This window comes from Ricinus communis, chromosome 5 (assembly GCF_019578655.1).
Source record: "Ricinus communis isolate WT05 ecotype wild-type chromosome 5, ASM1957865v1, whole genome shotgun sequence".
NCBI lineage: Eukaryota > Viridiplantae > Streptophyta > Magnoliopsida > Malpighiales > Euphorbiaceae > Ricinus > Ricinus communis.
In genome coordinates, this window is record NC_063260.1 from 29,260,595 (window position 1) to 29,281,133 (window position 20,539).

Genomic DNA, 20,539 nt, shown 5'->3' on the forward strand with positions numbered 1-20,539 from the left:
CCAAAACGAAGAAAAAAAGAAAGATGCTAACAAAAGACAAACACAAGCGGCAAATCGAATGTTCCAGAAATAATAGTATCATGTTCATGTCAGGTATGGACTTCCATAATTGCCTAGTCAAAGATAATATACTCCAACATCACCATGGGAGCTAGAGAAAGGAAAATGCACAAATCCTAATCTTTGCCTATTTCTCATTAATTTGTCTTTAGTCACCCACAAGTAAAACTATTACTTTCTAACCTCAAGAATGAACCTAAATCATCAACCTCAGGAACAGCTAGATGGCGAAAATTGAAAAAGCAGCAGGCAAAGTAAAAACTTAAAACACAAATTCTACATTCTTTAGTTTCTTTTCCCCAAGCCCAGAGCTTAGCTAACCACCCTAAATACTAAAAACTTATCTATAATAATAATTAAAACAGGCCAAACACCCATCTCAACCAGGGGTAAAACAAATATCCTGCAAATAGAACCTCATCAAATTATAAGCAAGAGAGGAGAAACATAAACTAGATTAATTGATACTACGCAATAATATAAAAATCTCAGTGCTCTAACAACATTTAACGTATTAACATAAAATTCATTTGCTTAGAATAAAGCAACCACCAAGCAGAGCATTACAAAATTATAGTATCTCAGGACAAAGTTTTGAAATACTGCCAGTATCTCTCTCCCTCTCATGCTAATTGAGATGTAAGTAAAATTACTTTACGAAAGAAAAGACAAAGTTGCTAATTTGCAACTTTGAGAATTGAAAGAAGCTAAACTACTTTTTAAGAAACTAAAATCTGAAGACTACTTCCTCAACATGATTGCATATTTTCTTTCTGGTACTTGAACATAAGATATTGATTCTCTTCTGAAATTTAACATTCCAAACTCTCAGCCGAAGAAGCTTCCAACTTTCACTGTCACGGTTTGTGCAACTTGAACCCAAATACTCTTGGAACATAGCTCTGTGACGGCTTTTGTGGCTTGAGGTGCCCGTATGTCATCAAGAACAGGTGAGGAAATGTTGTTCCAAAATAAGCTCCATCAATGTCTAAATAGGGTTAAGGAAACTTGAGAAATACTAAAGTATAACCAAAACATAGAGTGAGCCATAAACATGAGAATATGGCATATATTAATTAAATGATAAAACATCTAATTTTCAATTTTGCATACTTATACCCATATATTTTAATCATTTAATAACTTTAACACCTTAAAATTAATGTAACCTAATAACAACTCAACTTGGTTCTTTATCATATTTTAACACTTCTTGACATATGACTTCATTCAACCACATTTCTAAAATTTAGGTGTTTAAATATTATTAAAAGAAATTCAGCATATTAAGTTAAATTACAAAACTAAAGGTACTTAAAATGTTATCATAAAACAGAATTCAAATGTCTATTAGGTTAAATCAAAAGTTAAGATGTTAAATTGACTAATCGATACACATTCAGGGGCACAAAGAAGCATTTCGAAATTTTTTAACTGTTTCTATTGCATAAACAATTTGGTATGATTACTTAAATTACACATCCATGCCAACTTCATCATTTATTTATCTTACCATGATGAGGACTCAGATTAAATTAGTCCATTACTAAACTATTTGTGGACTTCTCAAAGCTGCATTATAAAAAATATCTAAAACGATAACGAACATAAATATATCAAAGTTCCAAGATGGATGAACAATTACAAATGGAAGTGGTGTGTGTGTGTGTGTGCGCGCGCAACTATCCAAAAGATTCTGAAGAAAAATAATGGAGGCTATTTACATATTCCATTGTGAATATGGCATGCCTGCAAAATATTTGAGCAAGCACACTCGCTATAATGTTTTGGCTTGAATAAAGCTCCAGCTCAAGCTCAGTCCATAATAGAGTATTTTAAAACAACAACAAAAGATATTAAATATTAACAAGATCTCAATGTATGCTGAGCCTTCTACATGAGGTTATACAACTCTGAGCTCTCTATTTTTAAAATGTTAATCCATGTTTGGGTTTGAGTTCAACTAATACACCAGAGAGCCTGAGTTCTAAAATGGGTTAAGAAAACATGTTCGCAGGTGTAAATATAAGCATCACATGGTTTAGGCGGATTTACCAGTGTATTAAGAAAAATAGAAAATAAGCAAAAGAGAAACAAAGATAATGGAGAGCAACTTCACAATGCATTAGAAGCTGGTTACCCAAACAAAATGACCATCATATTGTAAATGTTAAGGCATTTACAAAAGAACATCAGCAAATGAATAAAGCAACCTAGAGAGAAGGAAAAAAAAAAAAAAAAACGAAAAAAGGATTCCTGGGAAAAGACCTACATATAATATTTACAACTCTAACTCACAATTCTTAGCCCCTTTGAAATTATCATGCTAGCTGGAAAAACAAGAATCAAAATCCAGGCCAACATGACAGCTAAAGTGGCATAAGAAAATCCTGTTTAAATGCGAGAGATGAATTATAAGCAGTGAAGAAGGTAGTAAGAAACAAAGGATACTACCTTGATATTTGGATCGCGGGTAGTAAATATCTTCACATCTAGGGCAACATATTTTGACAGTGCTTGACCGAGGAATATCTGACTGACCAACTGGAAGGCAAGGTTGGCCACAGCAGTAAACTCTTGGGCATCTCCCAAAGTCACAGTTCTTGTACTTGTCCAGCTGTATAACAAGTCTCAACAGCATGAGTTGGTGATTAATATTAATTGTACCAAATCATAATAGACATGATGACAATGTTAAATGAAAAGTCTCACCATAGCTGCCATCCCTTTGCTAGTCAAAATGTATCGGGCGTGAATCAGACCATAAAGCATCTCTGCTGCTGATTCAACTAGTTCGTGCTGTTCCTCTGTAAACATATCCCCTATCGCAATCAATTGCCAGAAAAAATCAATTAAGTGATCAAGGCCACAGGCATGGACCTCTATCTGTCTATATATATATATATATATATAGATTCACATACAATGCAAATTCCAAGAAGAAAATGTTAAAATAAAATTAGATGCAGTAATGTTCTATGGCGTCAAGAAAAGACATTAGCTTTAATGATTGAAATGACTCTGAGTCAGTAAGAGTTATTACCATGAGAGGATTCAACATCCAAAATCAAATCAAGGGCATAGTCATAGTAAGGAACTTGACTGCTTAAACCGCAGAGGTTAAAATCATCTTGAATGTAATCATCATCAACTTCACAAAAGAATTCATTTCCACGCAGATTACAAAACCATGAGATCCAAGATGTGTCATCATCCCCATCAGAACCGCTCACATCTGACTCTTCTTCACTGTCTGTTTCAGATGCCTCTGTCATCACCAGCACAAATTAATAACAAACAGAAAAAGCTAAAAAAAATTAGAAAAACGGAAAGATCGACAATAACCATCAGAGGCGTTGTTGTTGTTGTTGTTTTTGGAGAATGGATCATCGTTAAAATCAGACGGTTGAGATTGTTGTTGATGCTGCTTCCCTACGAGAAAAGACTTATAATCCTTGCCTTTGATTAGTGTTGAAGTAGAAGGAGAAGATCGTTCAATATGCTTATCAAGAGCATCGTTGATTCGTTTCCGATCGACCACCACTTCCATCTTCGACCCACTTATCCCTCGCTCTCTGTACATTTTTATTCTTATTATTATTTGCTATGCTCTACCACGATCAATCATCGATTCATGATTACCTGAAATTCATTGACCCAAAATCTAGGGTTTTGTTCTCTGAGAGAGCGATAATGAACTGTGTGCTTCAGCTATCGGGTTTTCATTTTCTTTTTTTTTATTTTATTTCAGTTTTTCGCCTAAGATCTTTTTTTTTTTGGATTCTCCTTTACAGACGATAATATCTTTTAATTTTATGTTTTTTTCCGGTTGAAAATCTTATGTTTTTTTAAAGTTATCTCTTAGAATTAGAACTTAAAAGGAGCAATTATTGGTGACATTTTGTTTGGAATAATGTTCAATTTGACTCCCGAACTTCTTGCTAAAGATCATATCAGTCCTTTTTATTTTTTTGAATCATTTTAGCCACAATTCTCTAAATTTGATTTATTTGAGAGAGCTTGCACCATAGTTTATAGGATAGCATGTGAATTTTATGGAAATTTTAAATTAAGATATTAAACTTAATCAAATTATTTTTTATATTAAATAATTTAATACCCTCATTTATCTCTTTCTATTTTTTCTCCTTCTTCTCTTCCATTATCTATAAACTCTTCTTCTTTAACCTTTACTTCTTATTCTTTCATATTCAAAATCATGTTAAACTTGAATTTGCAAAAATATCTTCTTTAATTAATACAATAAAGAAAAGTTTAAGGTAGATATAGATTTTTTCTAATTATTTATTTATTCAAATTACTTTTTTTGACTTTTTCATGAATAACCACTTGAGAGACTTCAATATCATTCTCATATTTTGTTTGCAGATTTTTTTCTTATGAAATTTGCTGATGAGAAAAGGATCTAATTACAATATCTTTGAATAACAGTGAACAATTGCAATATGGTTTGTAATTGAAGTAGTTGAACACTTGAAGCATGAATATCATTCTCATTTTTAGTTTATACTAATTTTATTTTTATTTGTATAATTTGTTTATGAGAAAGAAGGGGTCTAATTACAATATTTTGCAATAATAGTGAAAAGTTGTAGTGCAATTTATAGTTGTAGATGATGATATATACACCACAATAATAGATTTAGTAATTGTTATTACCTGAAATAAATTAATTCAATTATGAAAAGTGTCATTTATTATTGTTGAACCTATTACCATTGAGGCAGCACCACAACATCAAAAGGATCGAAAGATGATATTACAACACCGATGGTGGCTGGCTGATAATACTATTAACTTGTGGTAGTGGCGTCTTATTTATATACTTTTTTTTAATATATTATATTCTCAATAAATGATTTTCTATTTAAAAGGATTAATGTAAATACTAATAACCCGTGGTGTTCGCGGCTTATTTATGTAATCTTTTAACAAATTATATTCTCAATGAATGATTTTCTATTCAATAAGAATATTGCAAATGTCATGCTCTCATCGTATTCAAAAAGAAAAGGACTGATTTTGAACTAAAATTGGAGGGCTTATCCAAAAGGTCAAAAACAATCGATTTGGTCTTTAACAATAAGTTCAGGTGCCAAATTGCACCTTTTTTTTTGTTTTGTTTAATAAATAAATTTAATATCTTTTATTACACCTTACTTTTTATAATTTTTATCAACTAGCTATAATACATACATTTAATATTTAACACTAACTAGAATATATATATACAACAAGACTACTTGAAGTTAAATATTAAATGAGAATTAATACACGTACTAATTTGTTTAAATCAAGTTCAGACGATTGATCGTCTTTAAAAATGCAACACCCTCAGATTCTTCAGACATAATATCAGAAACATCCCTGTGAAATCGACGCCCATAAATGTCAAAGTACATTCCGCTTCTCACGCATTTTATTAATAAATTGCTGAGATGTAAAATGAACCTGATAGACAGTGACAGGGGCGCCACTTATTACATCGAGGAGATGCAATTCACAAAATCTCTTTTCTGCCTATAAATATGATCTCCTTTCTCTCTAGCTTAAAAGAGAGAATACACTCGTCTATCAAGCTTCGAAAGTATCAGAAAATGCCAACACGCAGAAGCAAGCAATAGAAGAACGCCAAAACATGAGCAGAAAGCCAAAGTGAAACAGCTCAAAGATGAAAGTAGTCTCAAGATTGGTACATTCAAAAATACATTTAACTCGTTGCATAGAGAGGATTTGCCCAAGATAGTCCACAGTTGAACAGAGCATTATAACATTTGACTCTTCCCAGTATGGATATAGTTCAAAAAAGGGACCTATATCTTTTTCTTATGATCGATAAATTTAGATTCATTGCACTGTCGCAGATGGGCATCCAGAGTCATCCCTGCCAAAATATGGAACAGACAGCACGTAGTTACTGCTTCTTCTCTTCTGCTTTCCTTGGCTGTGAGAGGAGATGGAAGAAAAGGCGTTAGGAGATGAAATAAAAGAGAGGGTCAAAGAGAGGCAAATTGAGCCGTGATAAAATATAAAGTAACATAAGCTGTAATAGATTGTAAGAGTAAATCAGTGAGCAGCAGCCTTTGTGAATCATGGAAGCAATTTCTTTGCCATTTGAATACTGGAAACATGTCTGAGGCAGAATGTAATTCACCAGGATGGTAATAGACATTTTTGCATAAACATCGTGATTGCTGCACTTAAATGCTATATTTCTATTTCTATCTTTTTCCTTGTTTCCTGATGCAGAATAATAGCACAATAGCAGAGAAACCACAGTAGGCTCATTAGTACTTGGATATATGGGGTTCAAAAGAAAACAATAATTGCAGCTATTATGGATAAGAGAATTCTTGGTAACTGTTTTTCTGAAAGGCCATCCCTGCAAGTACCTGGGGTTTAAACTTCTAGTGGGTAGAGCTAAAAGTGGCAATTACTACATAGTTACAAGGCACATGTGGACATGCATTCATTATTAAAGTTGTCTCACAAGACAAGAATCTTGTTTTGTAAATTAACACATACTGGATACACATTCTCCAAGTTGTCTCACAACAAAATACTCACCAACAAGGGGATAAAACAATTAGGATGATTAATGCATAACTTAATTATAATGGCCAGCAATTCTATCGATAATACATTATATGCACATAAATATGATGCAAGGAACTAGAAAAGACATTTCCCAAGCATCAGTGACTGCATTAAGGGAAAGGATTTTTTGTTGCCGACTTTGCCACCAAACAATCTCATTAAATTTGGTAAACAGCTATACGACCAGATAGCAGGTTCAGTGCAGAAGCAACAACATCACCTAGTAAGCTTCTTCCCTTCTTTTTCTTCACTGACCTTTTCTTTAACAATGCCAACCAAATGATTTTTGTTTCGACATGAAAATTTGAAATTCAGTTCTTACCTTATTTAATGTAAGCTGCAGATGGATGGGAAATATCACAAATAATCAATCTGAACACTCAAAAAAATAAAGCCGCGGACTGCCCTAAGCAATACTCCAAAGCCTAAAAACTAATAATACTGAAAATATGTAATTGACTATAGTAATATTAAGAAACACTAAAGCACGTAACATTTGCTCATAAAAAAGATTTGATGATGCCTGGAAACCCCTAGAGCATATAAATATAGAATGATGAAATAGTCTCCTCACAACCTCTTCCCATTCCAAAAAGCAGCTGCCTAGCTATTAGAAAAGAGAAGCAAGTACATCAATCAATCATTTGCTAACAAGAGATTTCCATACGTAAGTCCTATATAAATCATACATTCATAACTGAAACAATGGTGCAACATTTAACTGATGCAAAATCACTTTCTAATTCAAAACTTCAAGTACACTTTCCAACCATCATACGGGTACCTTATTATCAATTAAAGCAAAAAGCTCCCTTATTTTCATAAATCGGTATCAGCTTTGACAACCATCTTTTTGCTTATTAATGCTTCTTATTCAGAGGTACACAGCTGCTTTGGCATGGGAAAATTCCTACAGTTCTATTCACAAGTAATTATTCATTGAGGAACAAACTTTAAATTATGCTATCAGAATTTCTAATTAAGACAACGTGCACAGGCCAATGATCCAAACACTTTAGAATAGAAAATCTTAGCTACCAAATCCTCACAATTACTGCATAGATCACCAGAAACACAATTCTAACTGGCAAAATCAGCAATCAGCATTCATTTCAAGCTTGTCATGAGAAATACCAATAAGACTGGGAGTCTTTCTGGCCAACCTTAATTTAGTGCTGATTACCACAAATGGAAGGAATGGAGGAAGTTGAGTCAGTTGGCTACTGTTCATGTGTCTTGGCTAATGCAGAGGGGTCCACCTCCATGACGTCATTGGATGAGATAATTAAGGGTATGAATGAGGGCTTAGGGAATATTATGAAGCCTTACCAGCAATAATGAAGCCAAAGATTGAGGTCAGTGTCTCAAATAATCATGAAACTTGAGTTTTACTCTCTGTCACTTGTGAGTTGCCTGTGTAGCATTGATAATAGAGACCGAACGACTTGAAGGGGGAGATAATTGGTGATTGGTGACGGTGACAGGTTAATGAACAGTAAAAGACAGTTGGCGTGGGCTGTTATTCTCTGAAAGATACTTATTGGAGGTTGGTAGCATTGAAAGGACAATGAATGATCAGATGGCCTCACCCTGAAAAGAAAGAAGAAAGGAGATAGTTTCTTTCCTTTACTTTTTCTGCCTAAAACACAGCACCTTGTTCCTTCACTCCAGTCAACTACCTCATACATTCTTCCCTTCTATTTTCCTTTTGAATGCAACCTCATTCCAGAATGTTTCCACTATTTCCTCAATATCATCGAGTTTGCAACTACTATTGCATTCTAAATTCTCCCTTTATTTTCACCACTAACTATTATTTTATATTCCATTGTGATTATTGTTCCTCAAACTAACCCCTCCAAGATTTCTATAAAGTTACTAATAGCATTACGGCTAAATAAATTTCCCATTATTATATTGTTGGGATATGGGTGTTACATTATCAGATTATTTAAAAGGATCCATTTCCCATATAGAATGAAATAATCAAATATTATCCATGAACAACATACGGACAGGGTTTCATCCTAGGTCCGCTTGGCTTATCGAGCAGTGAATGGAGTCATAAAAATTGATGAAATTTTGAAGTTCAGTGAAAAATGTAGAAAGATTGGCATTTTTAGCATAAGATGATTAGTATTTGATGTCAAAGAAACTCGACCCGATATCTCAGAAGTCCCAAAACCCTAAGTGCCTTTTATTTGTATTAGCAGAATGCAAATACTTAAAAAAAAAAAAAAACAGAAGATGAAATTAATTATAATTTAAAAACAGACCTTGGTACCAGGAAATGACTGATGGAGCTCATGTTCAGGAATAAGAACAGGCCATTTCTCACCAGCTTCACGAAACATTTGTTCAGTCTCAAGACTCTGACCTTTCTCTAAAATCATATTTCTAATAGTCTGAGCAGAAACGGTAGTACCATCAAAGACCTCCTCAACACCGTTAACAAAAGTGACAGTGATTTGGGGCGGGTGGTCGTCAGTTCGGCGCTTGACTAAGAGTTGGCATGCGGGATTTGATTCCTTGGCTTTGCGAGCGTTGCACTGTGCTAGAAACTCCAGGCATGATGCTGTGCGTGGATCTAGGGCATTGAATTCAATTTTTACCTTCGACAGGAACTTCAACATCTTCTATATTATTATTATTATTATTATAAATTATTACTGTATCTCGCTCCACTGGAAATGCAAACACTCTTTTATTAAACACGCGATATGCGGTTTATTATAAAGGAGAAGGAAGGAGAGGCCGACCGCGGTAGTTGGGTACTTGAGTTTATCAGTTCTGAACTTTTTCATGAAGCCCAATAAGACTTGGGCTGTGATAATGTTAGTTTTATCCTTATTCTGAAATAATCAGACTTGCGTTTCAACATCCTCAGCCCCACCCCGGACTCGCGTATGGTCGTCGGGAAAGCTGGTGGGCGGTCGTCGAGCAATGCGCTTTTGTTAGTGTATTACATTTATACCTATTCGAGCATGCAGTCTATTCTGTGCAATTACCTTTTGTTGAAATTATGCTTAACAAATGAGGTCAGCAATGTCATGGATTGATCCTTAAATACGATTTCTTATACAGGAGAATAAAAATAAATAAATTTCTGAATCCATTTAAGTTTAGCAAATGTCATTTCACTCTCCTGCTATATACTCTGCTAAGCTATGAAAACCACGAGCAATTAAAACACAATCCAGATCAGATCATTCACTGAAACAGGAAACATAAGAGTGCTTATCTACAAAAGGAAAGTATATGCTGTAAAAGGGTTAGCAGCATAGTCAATGCAGCTGTGTCTGATCATCATAATCATCTTCATCTCCAGCAAAATACTTATCCTCAGCGTCGTCATTAGCTTCCCTAAGCCAGTGATCGTCCAAGGTCTCATTGTCATCAATTTTTGAGTAATCTAAGTGCTGATGATCTTCCCCTGAAAGAAATTTTTGGTGCATAATGTAGGTAAACTGATTCATCATATCTTCCTTCTCTTCTAATGATATACTTGCTCCCTCATTCCGCTGCTCTCTGATTTGTGGGGCAACATTGGGAGCATCAAGCATCTGAAGGTGATGAAAGCAAAATTCTCATTATATAAGAAACAGCCAGGTACTTATATCAAAAGGGTTACAAATAACAGATTTAAATTCTTCCATGAAAATTCTGGTCAATCATCCTTGGAACATGTTCTGAAAGAAAATTATTGAATAGATTACTATGCACATGCATAAAGAAACCAGACTGTAGCAAACTAGCACCAACATCCTATAATTTTAAATGCAATTAGAGTGAAAGACTGCCAGACAACAGTATGAATATCAGTCATGATAACTCAACATTATCTAATCTGGGATTGACATAATCCAAATAAAGATATAGCCACTTATAAACTAAAAGACCTTTCTCTCTAATGAGACAGCTATAGCACACAGTTGACTGGAACCTTCTTTATCTCTTCTAATGAGTATGAGAGAGATATAACACACAATTAGGTGAACCATTCTTTCTCTCTTCTAATGAGACAGTGAATGCACAATTGAGTGACAGAAAGGCAACTTCCATTATAGTATGAAGAATAACAACCGTGAACTGAAAAGCTCATGTCTAAGGCTACTGCCAAAGCAGCAAAAGAATTTCAGCTTTTATACAGTTGGAGAAGCTGCAAGCTAATAATTATTTGCAATATAAAAAACCATTGGCCTAGATGAGTAAAAGAAAAGGCAAAGCATTAAAACAATGCACAAATAACTTGCATTCTTTTAGTCATTCCATGGCAAGACATAGCACAACCAAAAAAGCATTTATGAAGAACAATGCATAAGGCTGGGGAATATAATTTATAAAGTGTTTTAAATTAGAAACCATGACTTTAAGAACTATGTCAAGAGGACCAAGAACTGAGGCCAAAAAGGATGAAACTCTTCAGACAAAGATAGATTTGATTCAGATATTATAACGAGAATCTAGTAAAAAACAGGGGCACAATAGCACAAGCCATAAGTAAATGATTGGTGAACCTAAATAAGGCGCATGTTCATAGTGTTTGGAAAGTCTAAAATACAAGAATTCGACTCAAATAAAGTCAATTTTCATGTTTGGGATGGTCCTGTCATGGTTCTTGAATTCAAGTCTTTCAACGTAAAAAAAACATGATGCATATCAAAAGAAACAAAATCGTGCAACAAATCACATGAATCCCAGCATATGATTGATTCCCGAAACATAAACAATTTACCTGACCGTAATGAGAATTCCCCACTACTTCATTCTCCTCTTCATCCTCCTCGTCTTCTTCCTCCTCCTCTTCTTGCTGGTTCATTCCATTCCCAACCCAATCCCTCTCATCGACACCCAACCTCATCTGCTCCGCCCTAATCTTGGAAACCAAAATGGCCTCTTCTGACCTCCTCATCAAAGTCTCGGACCAGCGCTCCCCAGGCCTAGCCATACCCCTAGCAGTCTGATCCTGAAACTTGCCTACAAACTCATGATGCAAATAGGGCTCTCTTTCCCTCATAGAATCCTCTGAAAAATAACTCCCATCATTGATCAATCTATTTAAGTATGCCAATCTCCTATTCTTCACCCTCACCGACCTTGATTTTAACTCCTCAGTAGTCGGAGCCATCTTGCTTCTTAAATTCTTTAAGTGCCAGTTTATTTCGTAATCCTTCTTTAGCGTATCAAACTCTTCAAGTTCTTCACATGTTAATTGCGCACCGTATCGCTCTAAATTAAATTACCAAACATAAGCTACGTTCATGTTGTTGTTAGAACTAAACAAAAGATTAAAGTGAGAAGAATTAGAGGTACCTAAGAAAACGGCGGCGTCTCGGAAGAGAAGGTCGAGAAGGAGAGACTGGCGCTGAGCGGGACTAGAGGCGTTGGATTGGAGAGAGAAAGGGAAGTAGAGGTTTTCGACCGTTGATAGCCTCCGTGCTATGCTCTCCATTGCTTCTTTATTTACTGTTCCCTGCATTTTGGTCTATGAAATTTGTATGTTCCTCCTTAATTTGTCTGGGTTCTTCTTTTGCTGTCGAATTTGAGTGTTGTTCATACGCTTTGCCTTTCTCGGCGGAGTCGGTGACCATCAGCCTCTTCCTTGCTAATGTCATCGTTTAAAGATAATCTAATATATAAAAATAATGAGACATAATTCATTTTATCTGTATATTTATATCGGGTATATAATAAAAGTTAATATTTATACATATATACTACGTGTAATTTTTATTTTTAATAATAGATTATTTTTTAATTAAATAGTAACTTTAATTATAAAATATAATAAATTAATTTATTAATTATATAGTATTTTTAATCCCAAAGGATAGATTCCACTAAGTGCTGACGTTACAAGAGAGAAAACTTAGGGACGAATGCTAAGCGACTAAACAAGTTAAATTTAATTTCTTTTTTAATAAATAGACCTATACATCTAAGGGCTAAATTGGTCAAGAAAGTATATTATACACTCTTGAAATAGAAAATAACTAATTCTTTTATTAATAGTAAAAGACAAATAAAAATTAAACCATCTGCATATCGATTTTTTTATATAAAAATAAAATCAAATCCATAATCAAATGTTGATTTTTTTCTGTTATTACAATTTGTAATAAATAAAAAGTGAGCTACACGTGTGTTTTGAATTACAATTTAGAGTCATTTAGTCCTTAAATAAAAATTGTGAACCTATTTATTAAAAAAAAAAAAGAAATTAAATCTATTTAGCCCCTTCACACAAGTTTAAGATAACCCTCTTGACTGGTATTAGGGTAAGTAAATCAAATTTCAGAAGTATGGAAGAAGTGATCACCATTGAGAAGGATGGGCGAGTTGTGATATAGTATACATGCATCTGGTGAAACGTTTAATTATCCATCGAAAAAGCCATTAGAATTCTTCAAACAAATTTTCTTTTGCTGAAAGCCTTATTTTCTTTTTAGCTATTATTATTATTGTTATTATCCTGAAAAGTTTTTCAGGAACCCCTCAAACCAACCAACTAAATAGAATTGTAGTTATGGAAAACCTTCCACCCCCACCCAAGAATGATTTTGCACCTGAGACCTGATAAATACTACCCTCAAGCCTCATCTACTGGGTTACTCATTCATATCTTATATCCTTATGGATAAATGATACCGTAAAGCATGTAATAATGTCGACAGATCATACAAAAACACAAATGTATGTTAGAGCATGATAAATGAACTCGCTATATAAACCTACTATTATTAACATGAAAAATGGACAGAAGATGTCAATTAGAAAATTGGTGCTTTACAGTTGATAAATCATTCAAGTTAATTTTACTCGAACACCTATCTTTTTCACCTGGGAGCAACATTCTTCTTCAATCAATTTAAAAAAAAAAAAAAAAACCCACATCCCAAAAGTTATTTTCTCATCTTTATCATGTAGCGATCTCATCCACCTCAGAGTTGAAAACAAAACTTGGAAATGTTGTTGTGATATCCCTGCATCAAGTCGAGACCCAATGAATCAAAACACTTACTAAACCACTAACATTAATAATGATAATAAAGAACAAATTACACAAGTCTAGAAAGAAAATCGGACTAGACTACTAAAAGAGAATAGTCTTTACGACATTACCTTAAGTAGGGTAGGGTCATAATCTTTAATAAGGATGGGTTTTTACAAACGAAATTCTTCCATTCAGACCTATCTATCTTCCCGTCACTGTCCGCATCAGCTTCCAAGAAAGTCTATATCAACAAAAATTGGAAACCAAATAGGAATTTGTGGTTAATTAAAATAAACCAATAGAATAAGCTTGTACCAGCACGAGTCACAAGTGCATACCAGCATGGAATCCAAGTTACAAACATAAACCTTTTTGTATGTTTATTACTAGGTTACATAATAGTGACCAAGTGCAATGCATGCCTAGTAAAACAAAATAAAGGGCCGTATGAAGCTCAGAAGAGTGATATTTTAACTTTTGTGCTCCATGACAAAGCTGATGGCAAAACATGTTTATTCCATTATAATCCATCAGGACCCTGAATTAAAGTACTTCTAAATTAACATCAGAATTATAAATTTAGAACATTTTTTGTTATTGTATGGTAGTGGTCCCAACTAAGTTGTAAGAAGGACTTAAATTGCAGTCCTCATATGTCAGCCAAAGTGATGCATGACTAGCACTACCAAAAATTTTTTTAAATATTTTCTTTTGAAAGGTATATATAGTGTAATGGTGATGACGATGCCTGCAATGGACTAAGCAATTAACCTATTTGTTGTGAAATGACAGGTAAACCAACAGGTGAGAAAAGGCAAAAATGGATACAGAATGAAAATTACGTATACAGTGGCCAACATCTGAAACCCCGATGTAAATGGTTCATTGAGAACAAACTCCTATTGAGAAAAATAAGAACCTTAAGCAAGTTAAAAGTTTTAATTCAAAGGCACTAACTGACCTTATCAAGAATTATCTCAATAGTCTCATCTGACAACTTCATTTCAGATTCACAAAGGAGTGCAATCAACATTTGTTTAACCTGCCAAAATCACATATAATGAAGATGCCTGCAAGAAGTTTTCATAAAAGGACAATCATATAAATGAAACAAATCTTAATGATGTGATAGACCTTCTTCAATAAAATTATATTTGAAGTTCTTACTAATTATTAAGGTAGTAAACTGAAAGGAACATGTAGTTAAGGTCATGCAGGAAAAATCATTTAGATAGAGCAACGACATATCACATTGTGCTCAAACAAGCATTTTGAAAACATATAAAATCTAAAACATTGAATGAATTTCCAAGAACCAAAATTTACTCAGCAGGATTTAAGCATACTGCTAAAGTTAATTGGCTGCAGCAGTAGAATCAAAAATAGACCATTAAAGAAACATATTTTACTGTTCTGTTTTATGCAGAAACAAGAATCTCCTAACTGATATAGAAAAAAAGATATATATGATTTTCTTTTTATGTACCAAGTCACAAAAAGAAGGGACAAGTACAGTGAAAGTAGCAGGCAATTCCATATTGGAAGCAATGTATGCTATGAAAATTATACACATATAGACCTCTACCCACTTCATCCAATTATGCCAAGAACTCAGCTCAGAGATCACTCGGACATACTACAAGGAAGAGAAACCAACTAATAGTGCTTGGTAACCTTGACTCATCCAGAAAGAAGAAAAACAAAAGGGGTAACAGAACAAAGTAGCCTCACTAGATTCTTATCCAGAGTAGGCTCCCTCCAGTCGAGCTTGTTATGAGTCAGAGAGGCCAGAATTACAGTGAAAAAACCGAGAGGAAACCAACTCCAGCAGAGCATGAAACTAATTTAGCATTGATAAAGGATCTTAGCATAAACACAGTGCTAACAATCCATTAAAAGATGGCAAAGAAAATTGGCCACGTATTTTTATGTTTCAGAAGCCCCACTGAAAATTCACTAACAGTAGGAAATAAACAACAAATGACAAATGCTACAGAAGTTCCAAACAATTGTCAACAAGGATTCTAATAGATTTGATTTTCATGTTTAAACCAAAAGCTTAATGTTCAAGACAAAGATTTATCACCAAACTATATACATTTGTAGGCAATAAAATGAGTCATTGTACCTCCTGCCGCTCAATAAATCCCGTATTCTCCAAATCATAAAGCCTAAAGGAAACTGCAACGGATTCAAAATGTTACATGTAAGTAAAAGGATATTGAAATGCTAGATGTTGCGAGGATAATGCAGAGAACAATGACATAGCAGTACTACAAAGTCAATGCATTTGAAGGTCATTGTATAATGTGATTCTACTTACAATCTAACTTTTCTTCTTGTGAGGCATTGGGATGGAATACACTGAGTGCTCTGACAAAGTCACCAAAATCAATTACACCTTTTTGCTTTACATCAAAGAGATCAAAGATCTGCATGCAAAATATTCCAACATCAAAACATATACCAGTGAACGAAAAGGAGGCAATGACAATGTTTCTATTGCTTATTCAATAGAGATACAAACCTTACAAGTCATTTTAACTATTGATCATATCACAATTAGTAGAGTTATTTTCTTATTGTTCATATGACAAAAGAAACGTCATCGTGGATAGAATTTCAGTATCAAGCCTAATTAAAGACATCAAAGTTGAGGTAATAATGTGTATAGAATAAAATCAGATTTAATTCTTTTTTCCTATTCTAGTATTCATTTTCCTTGTAAACAGAATAAAGAGAGAATGAATAATACTCTATTAGCGAATAGGTTTTCTCTCTTTCTATTCTTGAAAATAGCCAATTGAAATTCCTCCTGCATGAGCAAGAAAAACAAAACTTTAGTATTACAATTGAACTCTATAATTTAAAGTCGCATTTGCAGAACTATTAGACATTCTATTTTATCATTTTATGCACAAAGTACCATATCCCTAAACACATTTATAAATTCAAGAGGCCTGATTAAAATAATTATACAACATATTTTATATTACAGTGCTACACAATTATCAAATCATTATTGTGAGGGCCAAAATCATCAAATTCAGAATCATAATTATCCAAATCGAACAAGCTATATCTAGATTCATAAGTTCCCAAACATCATCACTAAGTAAGCTAAACTCAAAATCATAATAAGATCCTTTTTGCAAGCAGGAAAGTAATTGAAGTTGACAGCTTGATTTGGAATGATATCTAAATGACAACGGTTTTCTATGGCAATACAGCTAACATATTTAGAATACATATTATATGTAAGTAGATAAAAGCAATGAGGGAAACACACACTTAGACAAACACATAAGGCTTCCGTGTGCATTATTGCTCATAAGAAAGGAGGCGAGTCCAATACAGAGGAAAAAAAGTATAAATTAGGAGTGCTAATGCATGATACCTTGTTTATTAATCCATCATCAACAACAGAGCTGCTAATGCTCTTGAATAGTTCAAACAGTGCTTCAACTTCACTAACACTGACTGAGGAATCAAAAAAATTGCACACATATCAGTTCGCTTGCGTGCCATTAAACTAAAGAGTTGCACGTGAAAATGCAGCGTATAAGAAGATTCAAACAATGAAAGAAATGCCAACTTGATAGTATAGAAATCAATTAAAACTGTTTACTTGTCTAGGTCAATATCAGATTAAAAGTCTGAATAAATGTCAACCAACAAATCGGCAAAATCTTTACAGACAATTGCAGTAGATTTAACCATGCAAATGCAATGTGGCGATAATGTCTGACAAAATAAAACTTCAATGATTTTGTAAGATAGAAAAGGAAAAGAAATTCAGAGTCAGTAATTTTGAGATCCTGGGATCAAGGAACTTGACAGAGATGTATAATAAAAGAATAGCAATATGACCGCACATCTTTAGCTTTTGTTACCTCCCTTCTCTGACTCAAGACCACTTCAAAGCATATCGAATACCAAAAGATTTCAAATCAGCAACAAAAAGAAAAGAAACCCAAAAGAAAATAAAAGAACCGAACCCAAAAGAAAAGAGAAGGCCTGAAGATTACAAATCTTTGATTTCACCAAAGGATGCAATTCTCCCTTTTTTGGGTCAAGTAGCACCAAACGTTAACTTTAAACAAATGGTAAAGCAAATTAAACAACTGCAATCACTAAAACAAAAATATTTTAAAGAAAAGGATCAAGTAAAATTGAGATGAGACAGTAAAAAGAAAAGAAAAGAAGTTACAAGCAGTTTCAGAAGCAAGAGCAATTGGGTCTTCATGTCCAGGAAACTGTCTAGCCACTTTAGAACTAAAACAGCCCATTGCTGGTTTTGAAGGAAATTTAGAAAATTAGGCCAATCACTAGACTCCAACGCCTAGCCCCTTCACTGGCCAATCCTTCACTTCCAACGCCCAGAATCCACTCTCTACAAATCATCAAAAAAAATTATTACTTACAATTTCCCATATTAACGAAAATTAAATCAGTAATGCAAAAAAATGCATGCTCATGAAACAAATATGGACCAAAATGATCTCCTTTTTCTACTGATGTATTATTATCATCATCTCAAGTGCAATCAAATGATTTAAAAAGAAAAAGCCTCTTTTCTCCTCCAATTTCAGAGGAACATAACATAGAAACAAACAAGCAAACAAACAAACATCAAAAGGCAAACATATCAATTGAAAAAAAAAGAAAAAATACAAAACGGAGTTATAAAAAAAAGAAAACATCAATAAACAAAAAAGAAAAAATCGAAACTTACAGACGAAAATCTAGGGCTTGTGTAATGTAATGCTGCGTCCCGTATATAATATGAAGGGAAAATGAAGATTAAAGAGAAAAAGTTACTATTTATATATTTTTTATTTTCGTTTCCTTTTTTTAGTAAAACCAAACAGATAAATCCCTCTTAAACACCAGCATAACACCACAAACACACAGATTTATATACAGAGAGAAAAGAGAAGAGAGTTTTGTTTATGTAATTCTTTTTTCTTTATTCTTTTTCTGTTGTTGTTAACAGACCCTCTGTGTGTATGCTATATAGGGCTTGATCGTGCGGCTATTATTTGATCAAAGTGACTTTTCTTTTTCTTTTCTGTTTTTTAAATAGGAAGGAAAAAGAAAAAGAAAGTAGCCAAGTGAGAAACGGCTGCGACGCCGATGCCAACACGAATGGGAAATAACAGGAATTTTAGCCGATGCACGTGATATGCACGTGATCTTGCAGAGAGTGAAGAGCACTCGAATCTTCATTGCTACTTTTTCGAATATTCTATTTTATTCTGTTTATTAAATCGGACATTGAATTTTGAAAAAGAAAATAACAATTTAATAAATTAAAAGAATTCAAATTATTCAAGTAATATTATCTAATTATTTTATTTTATTAACGTACATATATTAAAACTATAATTGGAAGCAAGAAAGAAGAGTTAATTTAAAAACGTGCATGAATTTGAATTAATATGTTCAAACATTAAGACTTCTGATTGTTAGAAAATAATTGAAATTGACGGCTGAATTTATTTATTTTTGTGGAACAGAAATTGACCATTGAATAGAGAGTCCATGGGATGATCTCTGGAAGCATAGTCAGCCAAAACTGTCGTGCTGTTTTTTGATATATTATTTCATTTAAGAATTTAATTATCTATATTTAAATCATTAAATAAGTACAAAAGATGGTCCCAACAATACTGGTGCCCACTGATCTAATAATCAATCAATCCTTAACTATAATTTCTGAATTTACAATTTCTTTGGACCATATTTAATTTATAAATATAAATTTTATATACTTTAAATAAAATAAATTAATTTAAAATTAAATATTCAAAATTATATAAAATTATTTTATAGCTAAATTAAATTTTATTAAAATTACATAAGATTTCTATATAAATTTGACATTTAATTTGTTAATAAATTTCATAATATTAGAATACTTTCAACTTTATTATTTTATTTTACTTTATCTCTCGTATATTTTTCAAATGAAATGAAATTGTAATTCGATTTCAATCAAACATAATATTAAAATTAAGTACTATTTATTTTTAAAATTTGATCTAATATATAGATTGATTTATATATTTTTAAATTTTAATAAAATAATTTACTATCTTTTGGATTAGTTTAAGGACTAAATTGATACTTTCAAATTATAATTTAATTCTTAAACTTATTATTAAATATTAAATTTATCTAAAATTAATTTATAATTATATTATAGTAAAATCTTATTCTTAATTCAAGTTAGTCTAGTATCTAGTAAAATAATAAATTTTAATTATTTATTTTATTTAATAGTTTAAAATATACTTCTATAATAATTTAATAATATTATTCCAAAAAATAAGTGCTTTAAATGCATTTAAATTTTCTTAGAATTAAATTATACTTAAAAATAAAAATAAAAGTAAGCAAAAAAATATTAATTAATTAACCTTGTTAGACATTAAAACCGACTTGTGTCAAAAATAAAATTTTATTCTTGATAAAAAAGAGTAATCTTGAAGAAATTTTAAATTTAATAATTAAAATTAAAATTATCAATTATTAATTTAGTTCTTTAACTAAAACGTAAATATATAATTAATAATTAGTTTTATTAGAATTCAAAAAGATGTTAATATGATAAGAAAAACACAAAAGCTGACTTATGTATCAGGCCAAATCCCGAAAAATAGAATGTATTTGACCCTTCATTTAAGTATATTATCATTCTTATTATCTCTATCTACGATTCTATTGTTATTCATTTTACATTAGTTATATATATTAACAAATTATAAATGACGTTAACTGCAGCTAAAAATGAAAATAAATTATTCATAACATATACATAACTAAAAGCTAAAAATCAAAATATTTTTTTATTAATTTATTAAA

General features: G+C 32.5%; 4 protein-coding genes across 11 annotated transcripts; all 4 read right to left on the reverse strand.

Annotated features, from left to right (window-relative positions):
* Window positions 1–535: 535 nt before the first annotated feature.
* LOC8276060 (casein kinase II subunit beta-1) lies at window positions 536–3,879 on the reverse strand. 8 transcript variants are annotated; one of them, XM_025157027.2, is made up of 6 exons: window positions 3,703–3,879; window positions 3,406–3,635; window positions 3,104–3,328; window positions 2,773–2,867; window positions 2,515–2,677; window positions 536–1,048 (listed from the first exon to the last, which is right to left on the reverse strand). In XM_025157027.2, exons 1-6 carry the CDS (start codon window positions 3,711–3,713, stop codon window positions 918–920), a joined length of 855 nt encoding a protein of 284 aa, XP_025012795.2. In that variant the 5' UTR covers window positions 3,714–3,879; the 3' UTR covers window positions 536–917. The 8 variants fall into 8 exon arrangements, with proteins under 8 accessions (XP_025012795.2, XP_015573696.2, XP_015573697.2 ...); XM_015718210.3 differs by having other exon boundaries at window positions 2,512–2,677; window positions 2,773–2,882; window positions 3,104–3,313; window positions 3,703–3,878; XM_015718211.3 differs by having other exon boundaries at window positions 2,512–2,677; window positions 3,703–3,877.
* A 1,841-nt stretch (window positions 3,880–5,720) lies between these two features.
* LOC8276059 lies at window positions 5,721–9,441 on the reverse strand. The gene is made up of 2 exons (XM_002517458.4): window positions 8,955–9,441; window positions 5,721–6,025 (listed from the first exon to the last, which is right to left on the reverse strand). Exons 1-2 carry the CDS (start codon window positions 9,309–9,311, stop codon window positions 5,996–5,998), a joined length of 387 nt encoding a protein of 128 aa, XP_002517504.1. The 5' UTR covers window positions 9,312–9,441; the 3' UTR covers window positions 5,721–5,995.
* Window positions 9,442–9,767: 326 nt separating this feature from the next.
* On the reverse strand, window positions 9,768–12,318 carry LOC8276058 (coiled-coil domain-containing protein 97). Its single transcript, XM_002517457.4, has 3 exons — window positions 11,992–12,318; window positions 11,414–11,907; window positions 9,768–10,241 (listed from the first exon to the last, which is right to left on the reverse strand). Exons 1-3 carry the CDS (start codon window positions 12,155–12,157, stop codon window positions 9,963–9,965), a joined length of 939 nt encoding a protein of 312 aa, XP_002517503.2. The 5' UTR covers window positions 12,158–12,318; the 3' UTR covers window positions 9,768–9,962.
* A 1,069-nt stretch (window positions 12,319–13,387) lies between these two features.
* Window positions 13,388–18,770, reverse strand: LOC8276057 (calcineurin B-like protein 9). The gene is made up of 9 exons (XM_015718228.3): window positions 18,408–18,770; window positions 17,883–18,065; window positions 17,070–17,152; window positions 16,428–16,487; window positions 15,996–16,104; window positions 15,801–15,853; window positions 14,634–14,714; window positions 13,801–13,913; window positions 13,388–13,661 (listed from the first exon to the last, which is right to left on the reverse strand). Exons 2-9 carry the CDS (start codon window positions 17,959–17,961, stop codon window positions 13,598–13,600), a joined length of 642 nt encoding a protein of 213 aa, XP_015573714.1. The 5' UTR covers window positions 17,962–18,065; window positions 18,408–18,770; the 3' UTR covers window positions 13,388–13,597.
* Window positions 18,771–20,539: the final 1,769 nt, after the last annotated feature.

Excerpts from the sequence above, each read along its gene's own strand:
- LOC8276057 (XM_015718228.3), bottom strand. The coding sequence starts at position 17,961 with ATGGGCTGTTTTAGTTCTAAAGTGGCTAGACAGTTTCCTGGACATGAA. Across the intron at positions 14,715-15,800 it reads GATTTATTGAGCGGCAGGAG|GTTAAACAAATGTTGATTGC; the intron begins GTACAATGACTC and ends TGATTTTGGCAG. Across the intron at positions 13,914-14,633 it reads TTGAGATAATTCTTGATAAG|ACTTTCTTGGAAGCTGATGC; the intron begins GTCAGTTAGTGC and ends TTGTTGATATAG.
- LOC8276059 (XM_002517458.4), bottom strand. The coding sequence starts at position 9,311 with ATGTTGAAGTTCCTGTCGAAGGTAAAAATTGAATTCAATGCCCTAGAT. Across the intron at positions 6,026-8,954 it reads AGTCATTTCCTGGTACCAAG|CCAAGGAAAGCAGAAGAGAA; the intron begins GTCTGTTTTTAA and ends CTCCTCTCACAG.
- LOC8276058 (XM_002517457.4), bottom strand. The coding sequence starts at position 12,157 with ATGCAGGGAACAGTAAATAAAGAAGCAATGGAGAGCATAGCACGGAGG. Across the intron at positions 11,908-11,991 it reads AGACGCCGCCGTTTTCTTAG|AGCGATACGGTGCGCAATTA; the intron begins GTACCTCTAATT and ends AATTTAATTTAG. Across the intron at positions 10,242-11,413 it reads GGAATTCTCATTACGGTCAG|ATGCTTGATGCTCCCAATGT; the intron begins GTAAATTGTTTA and ends CATCACCTTCAG.
- LOC8276060 (XM_015718207.3), bottom strand. Across the intron at positions 3,329-3,405 it reads CAACAACAACGCCTCTGATG|AGGCATCTGAAACAGACAGT; the intron begins GTTATTGTCGAT and ends TGGTGATGACAG. Across the intron at positions 2,678-2,772 it reads GCAAAGGGATGGCAGCTATG|CTGGACAAGTACAAGAACTG; the intron begins GTGAGACTTTTC and ends CTTGTTATACAG.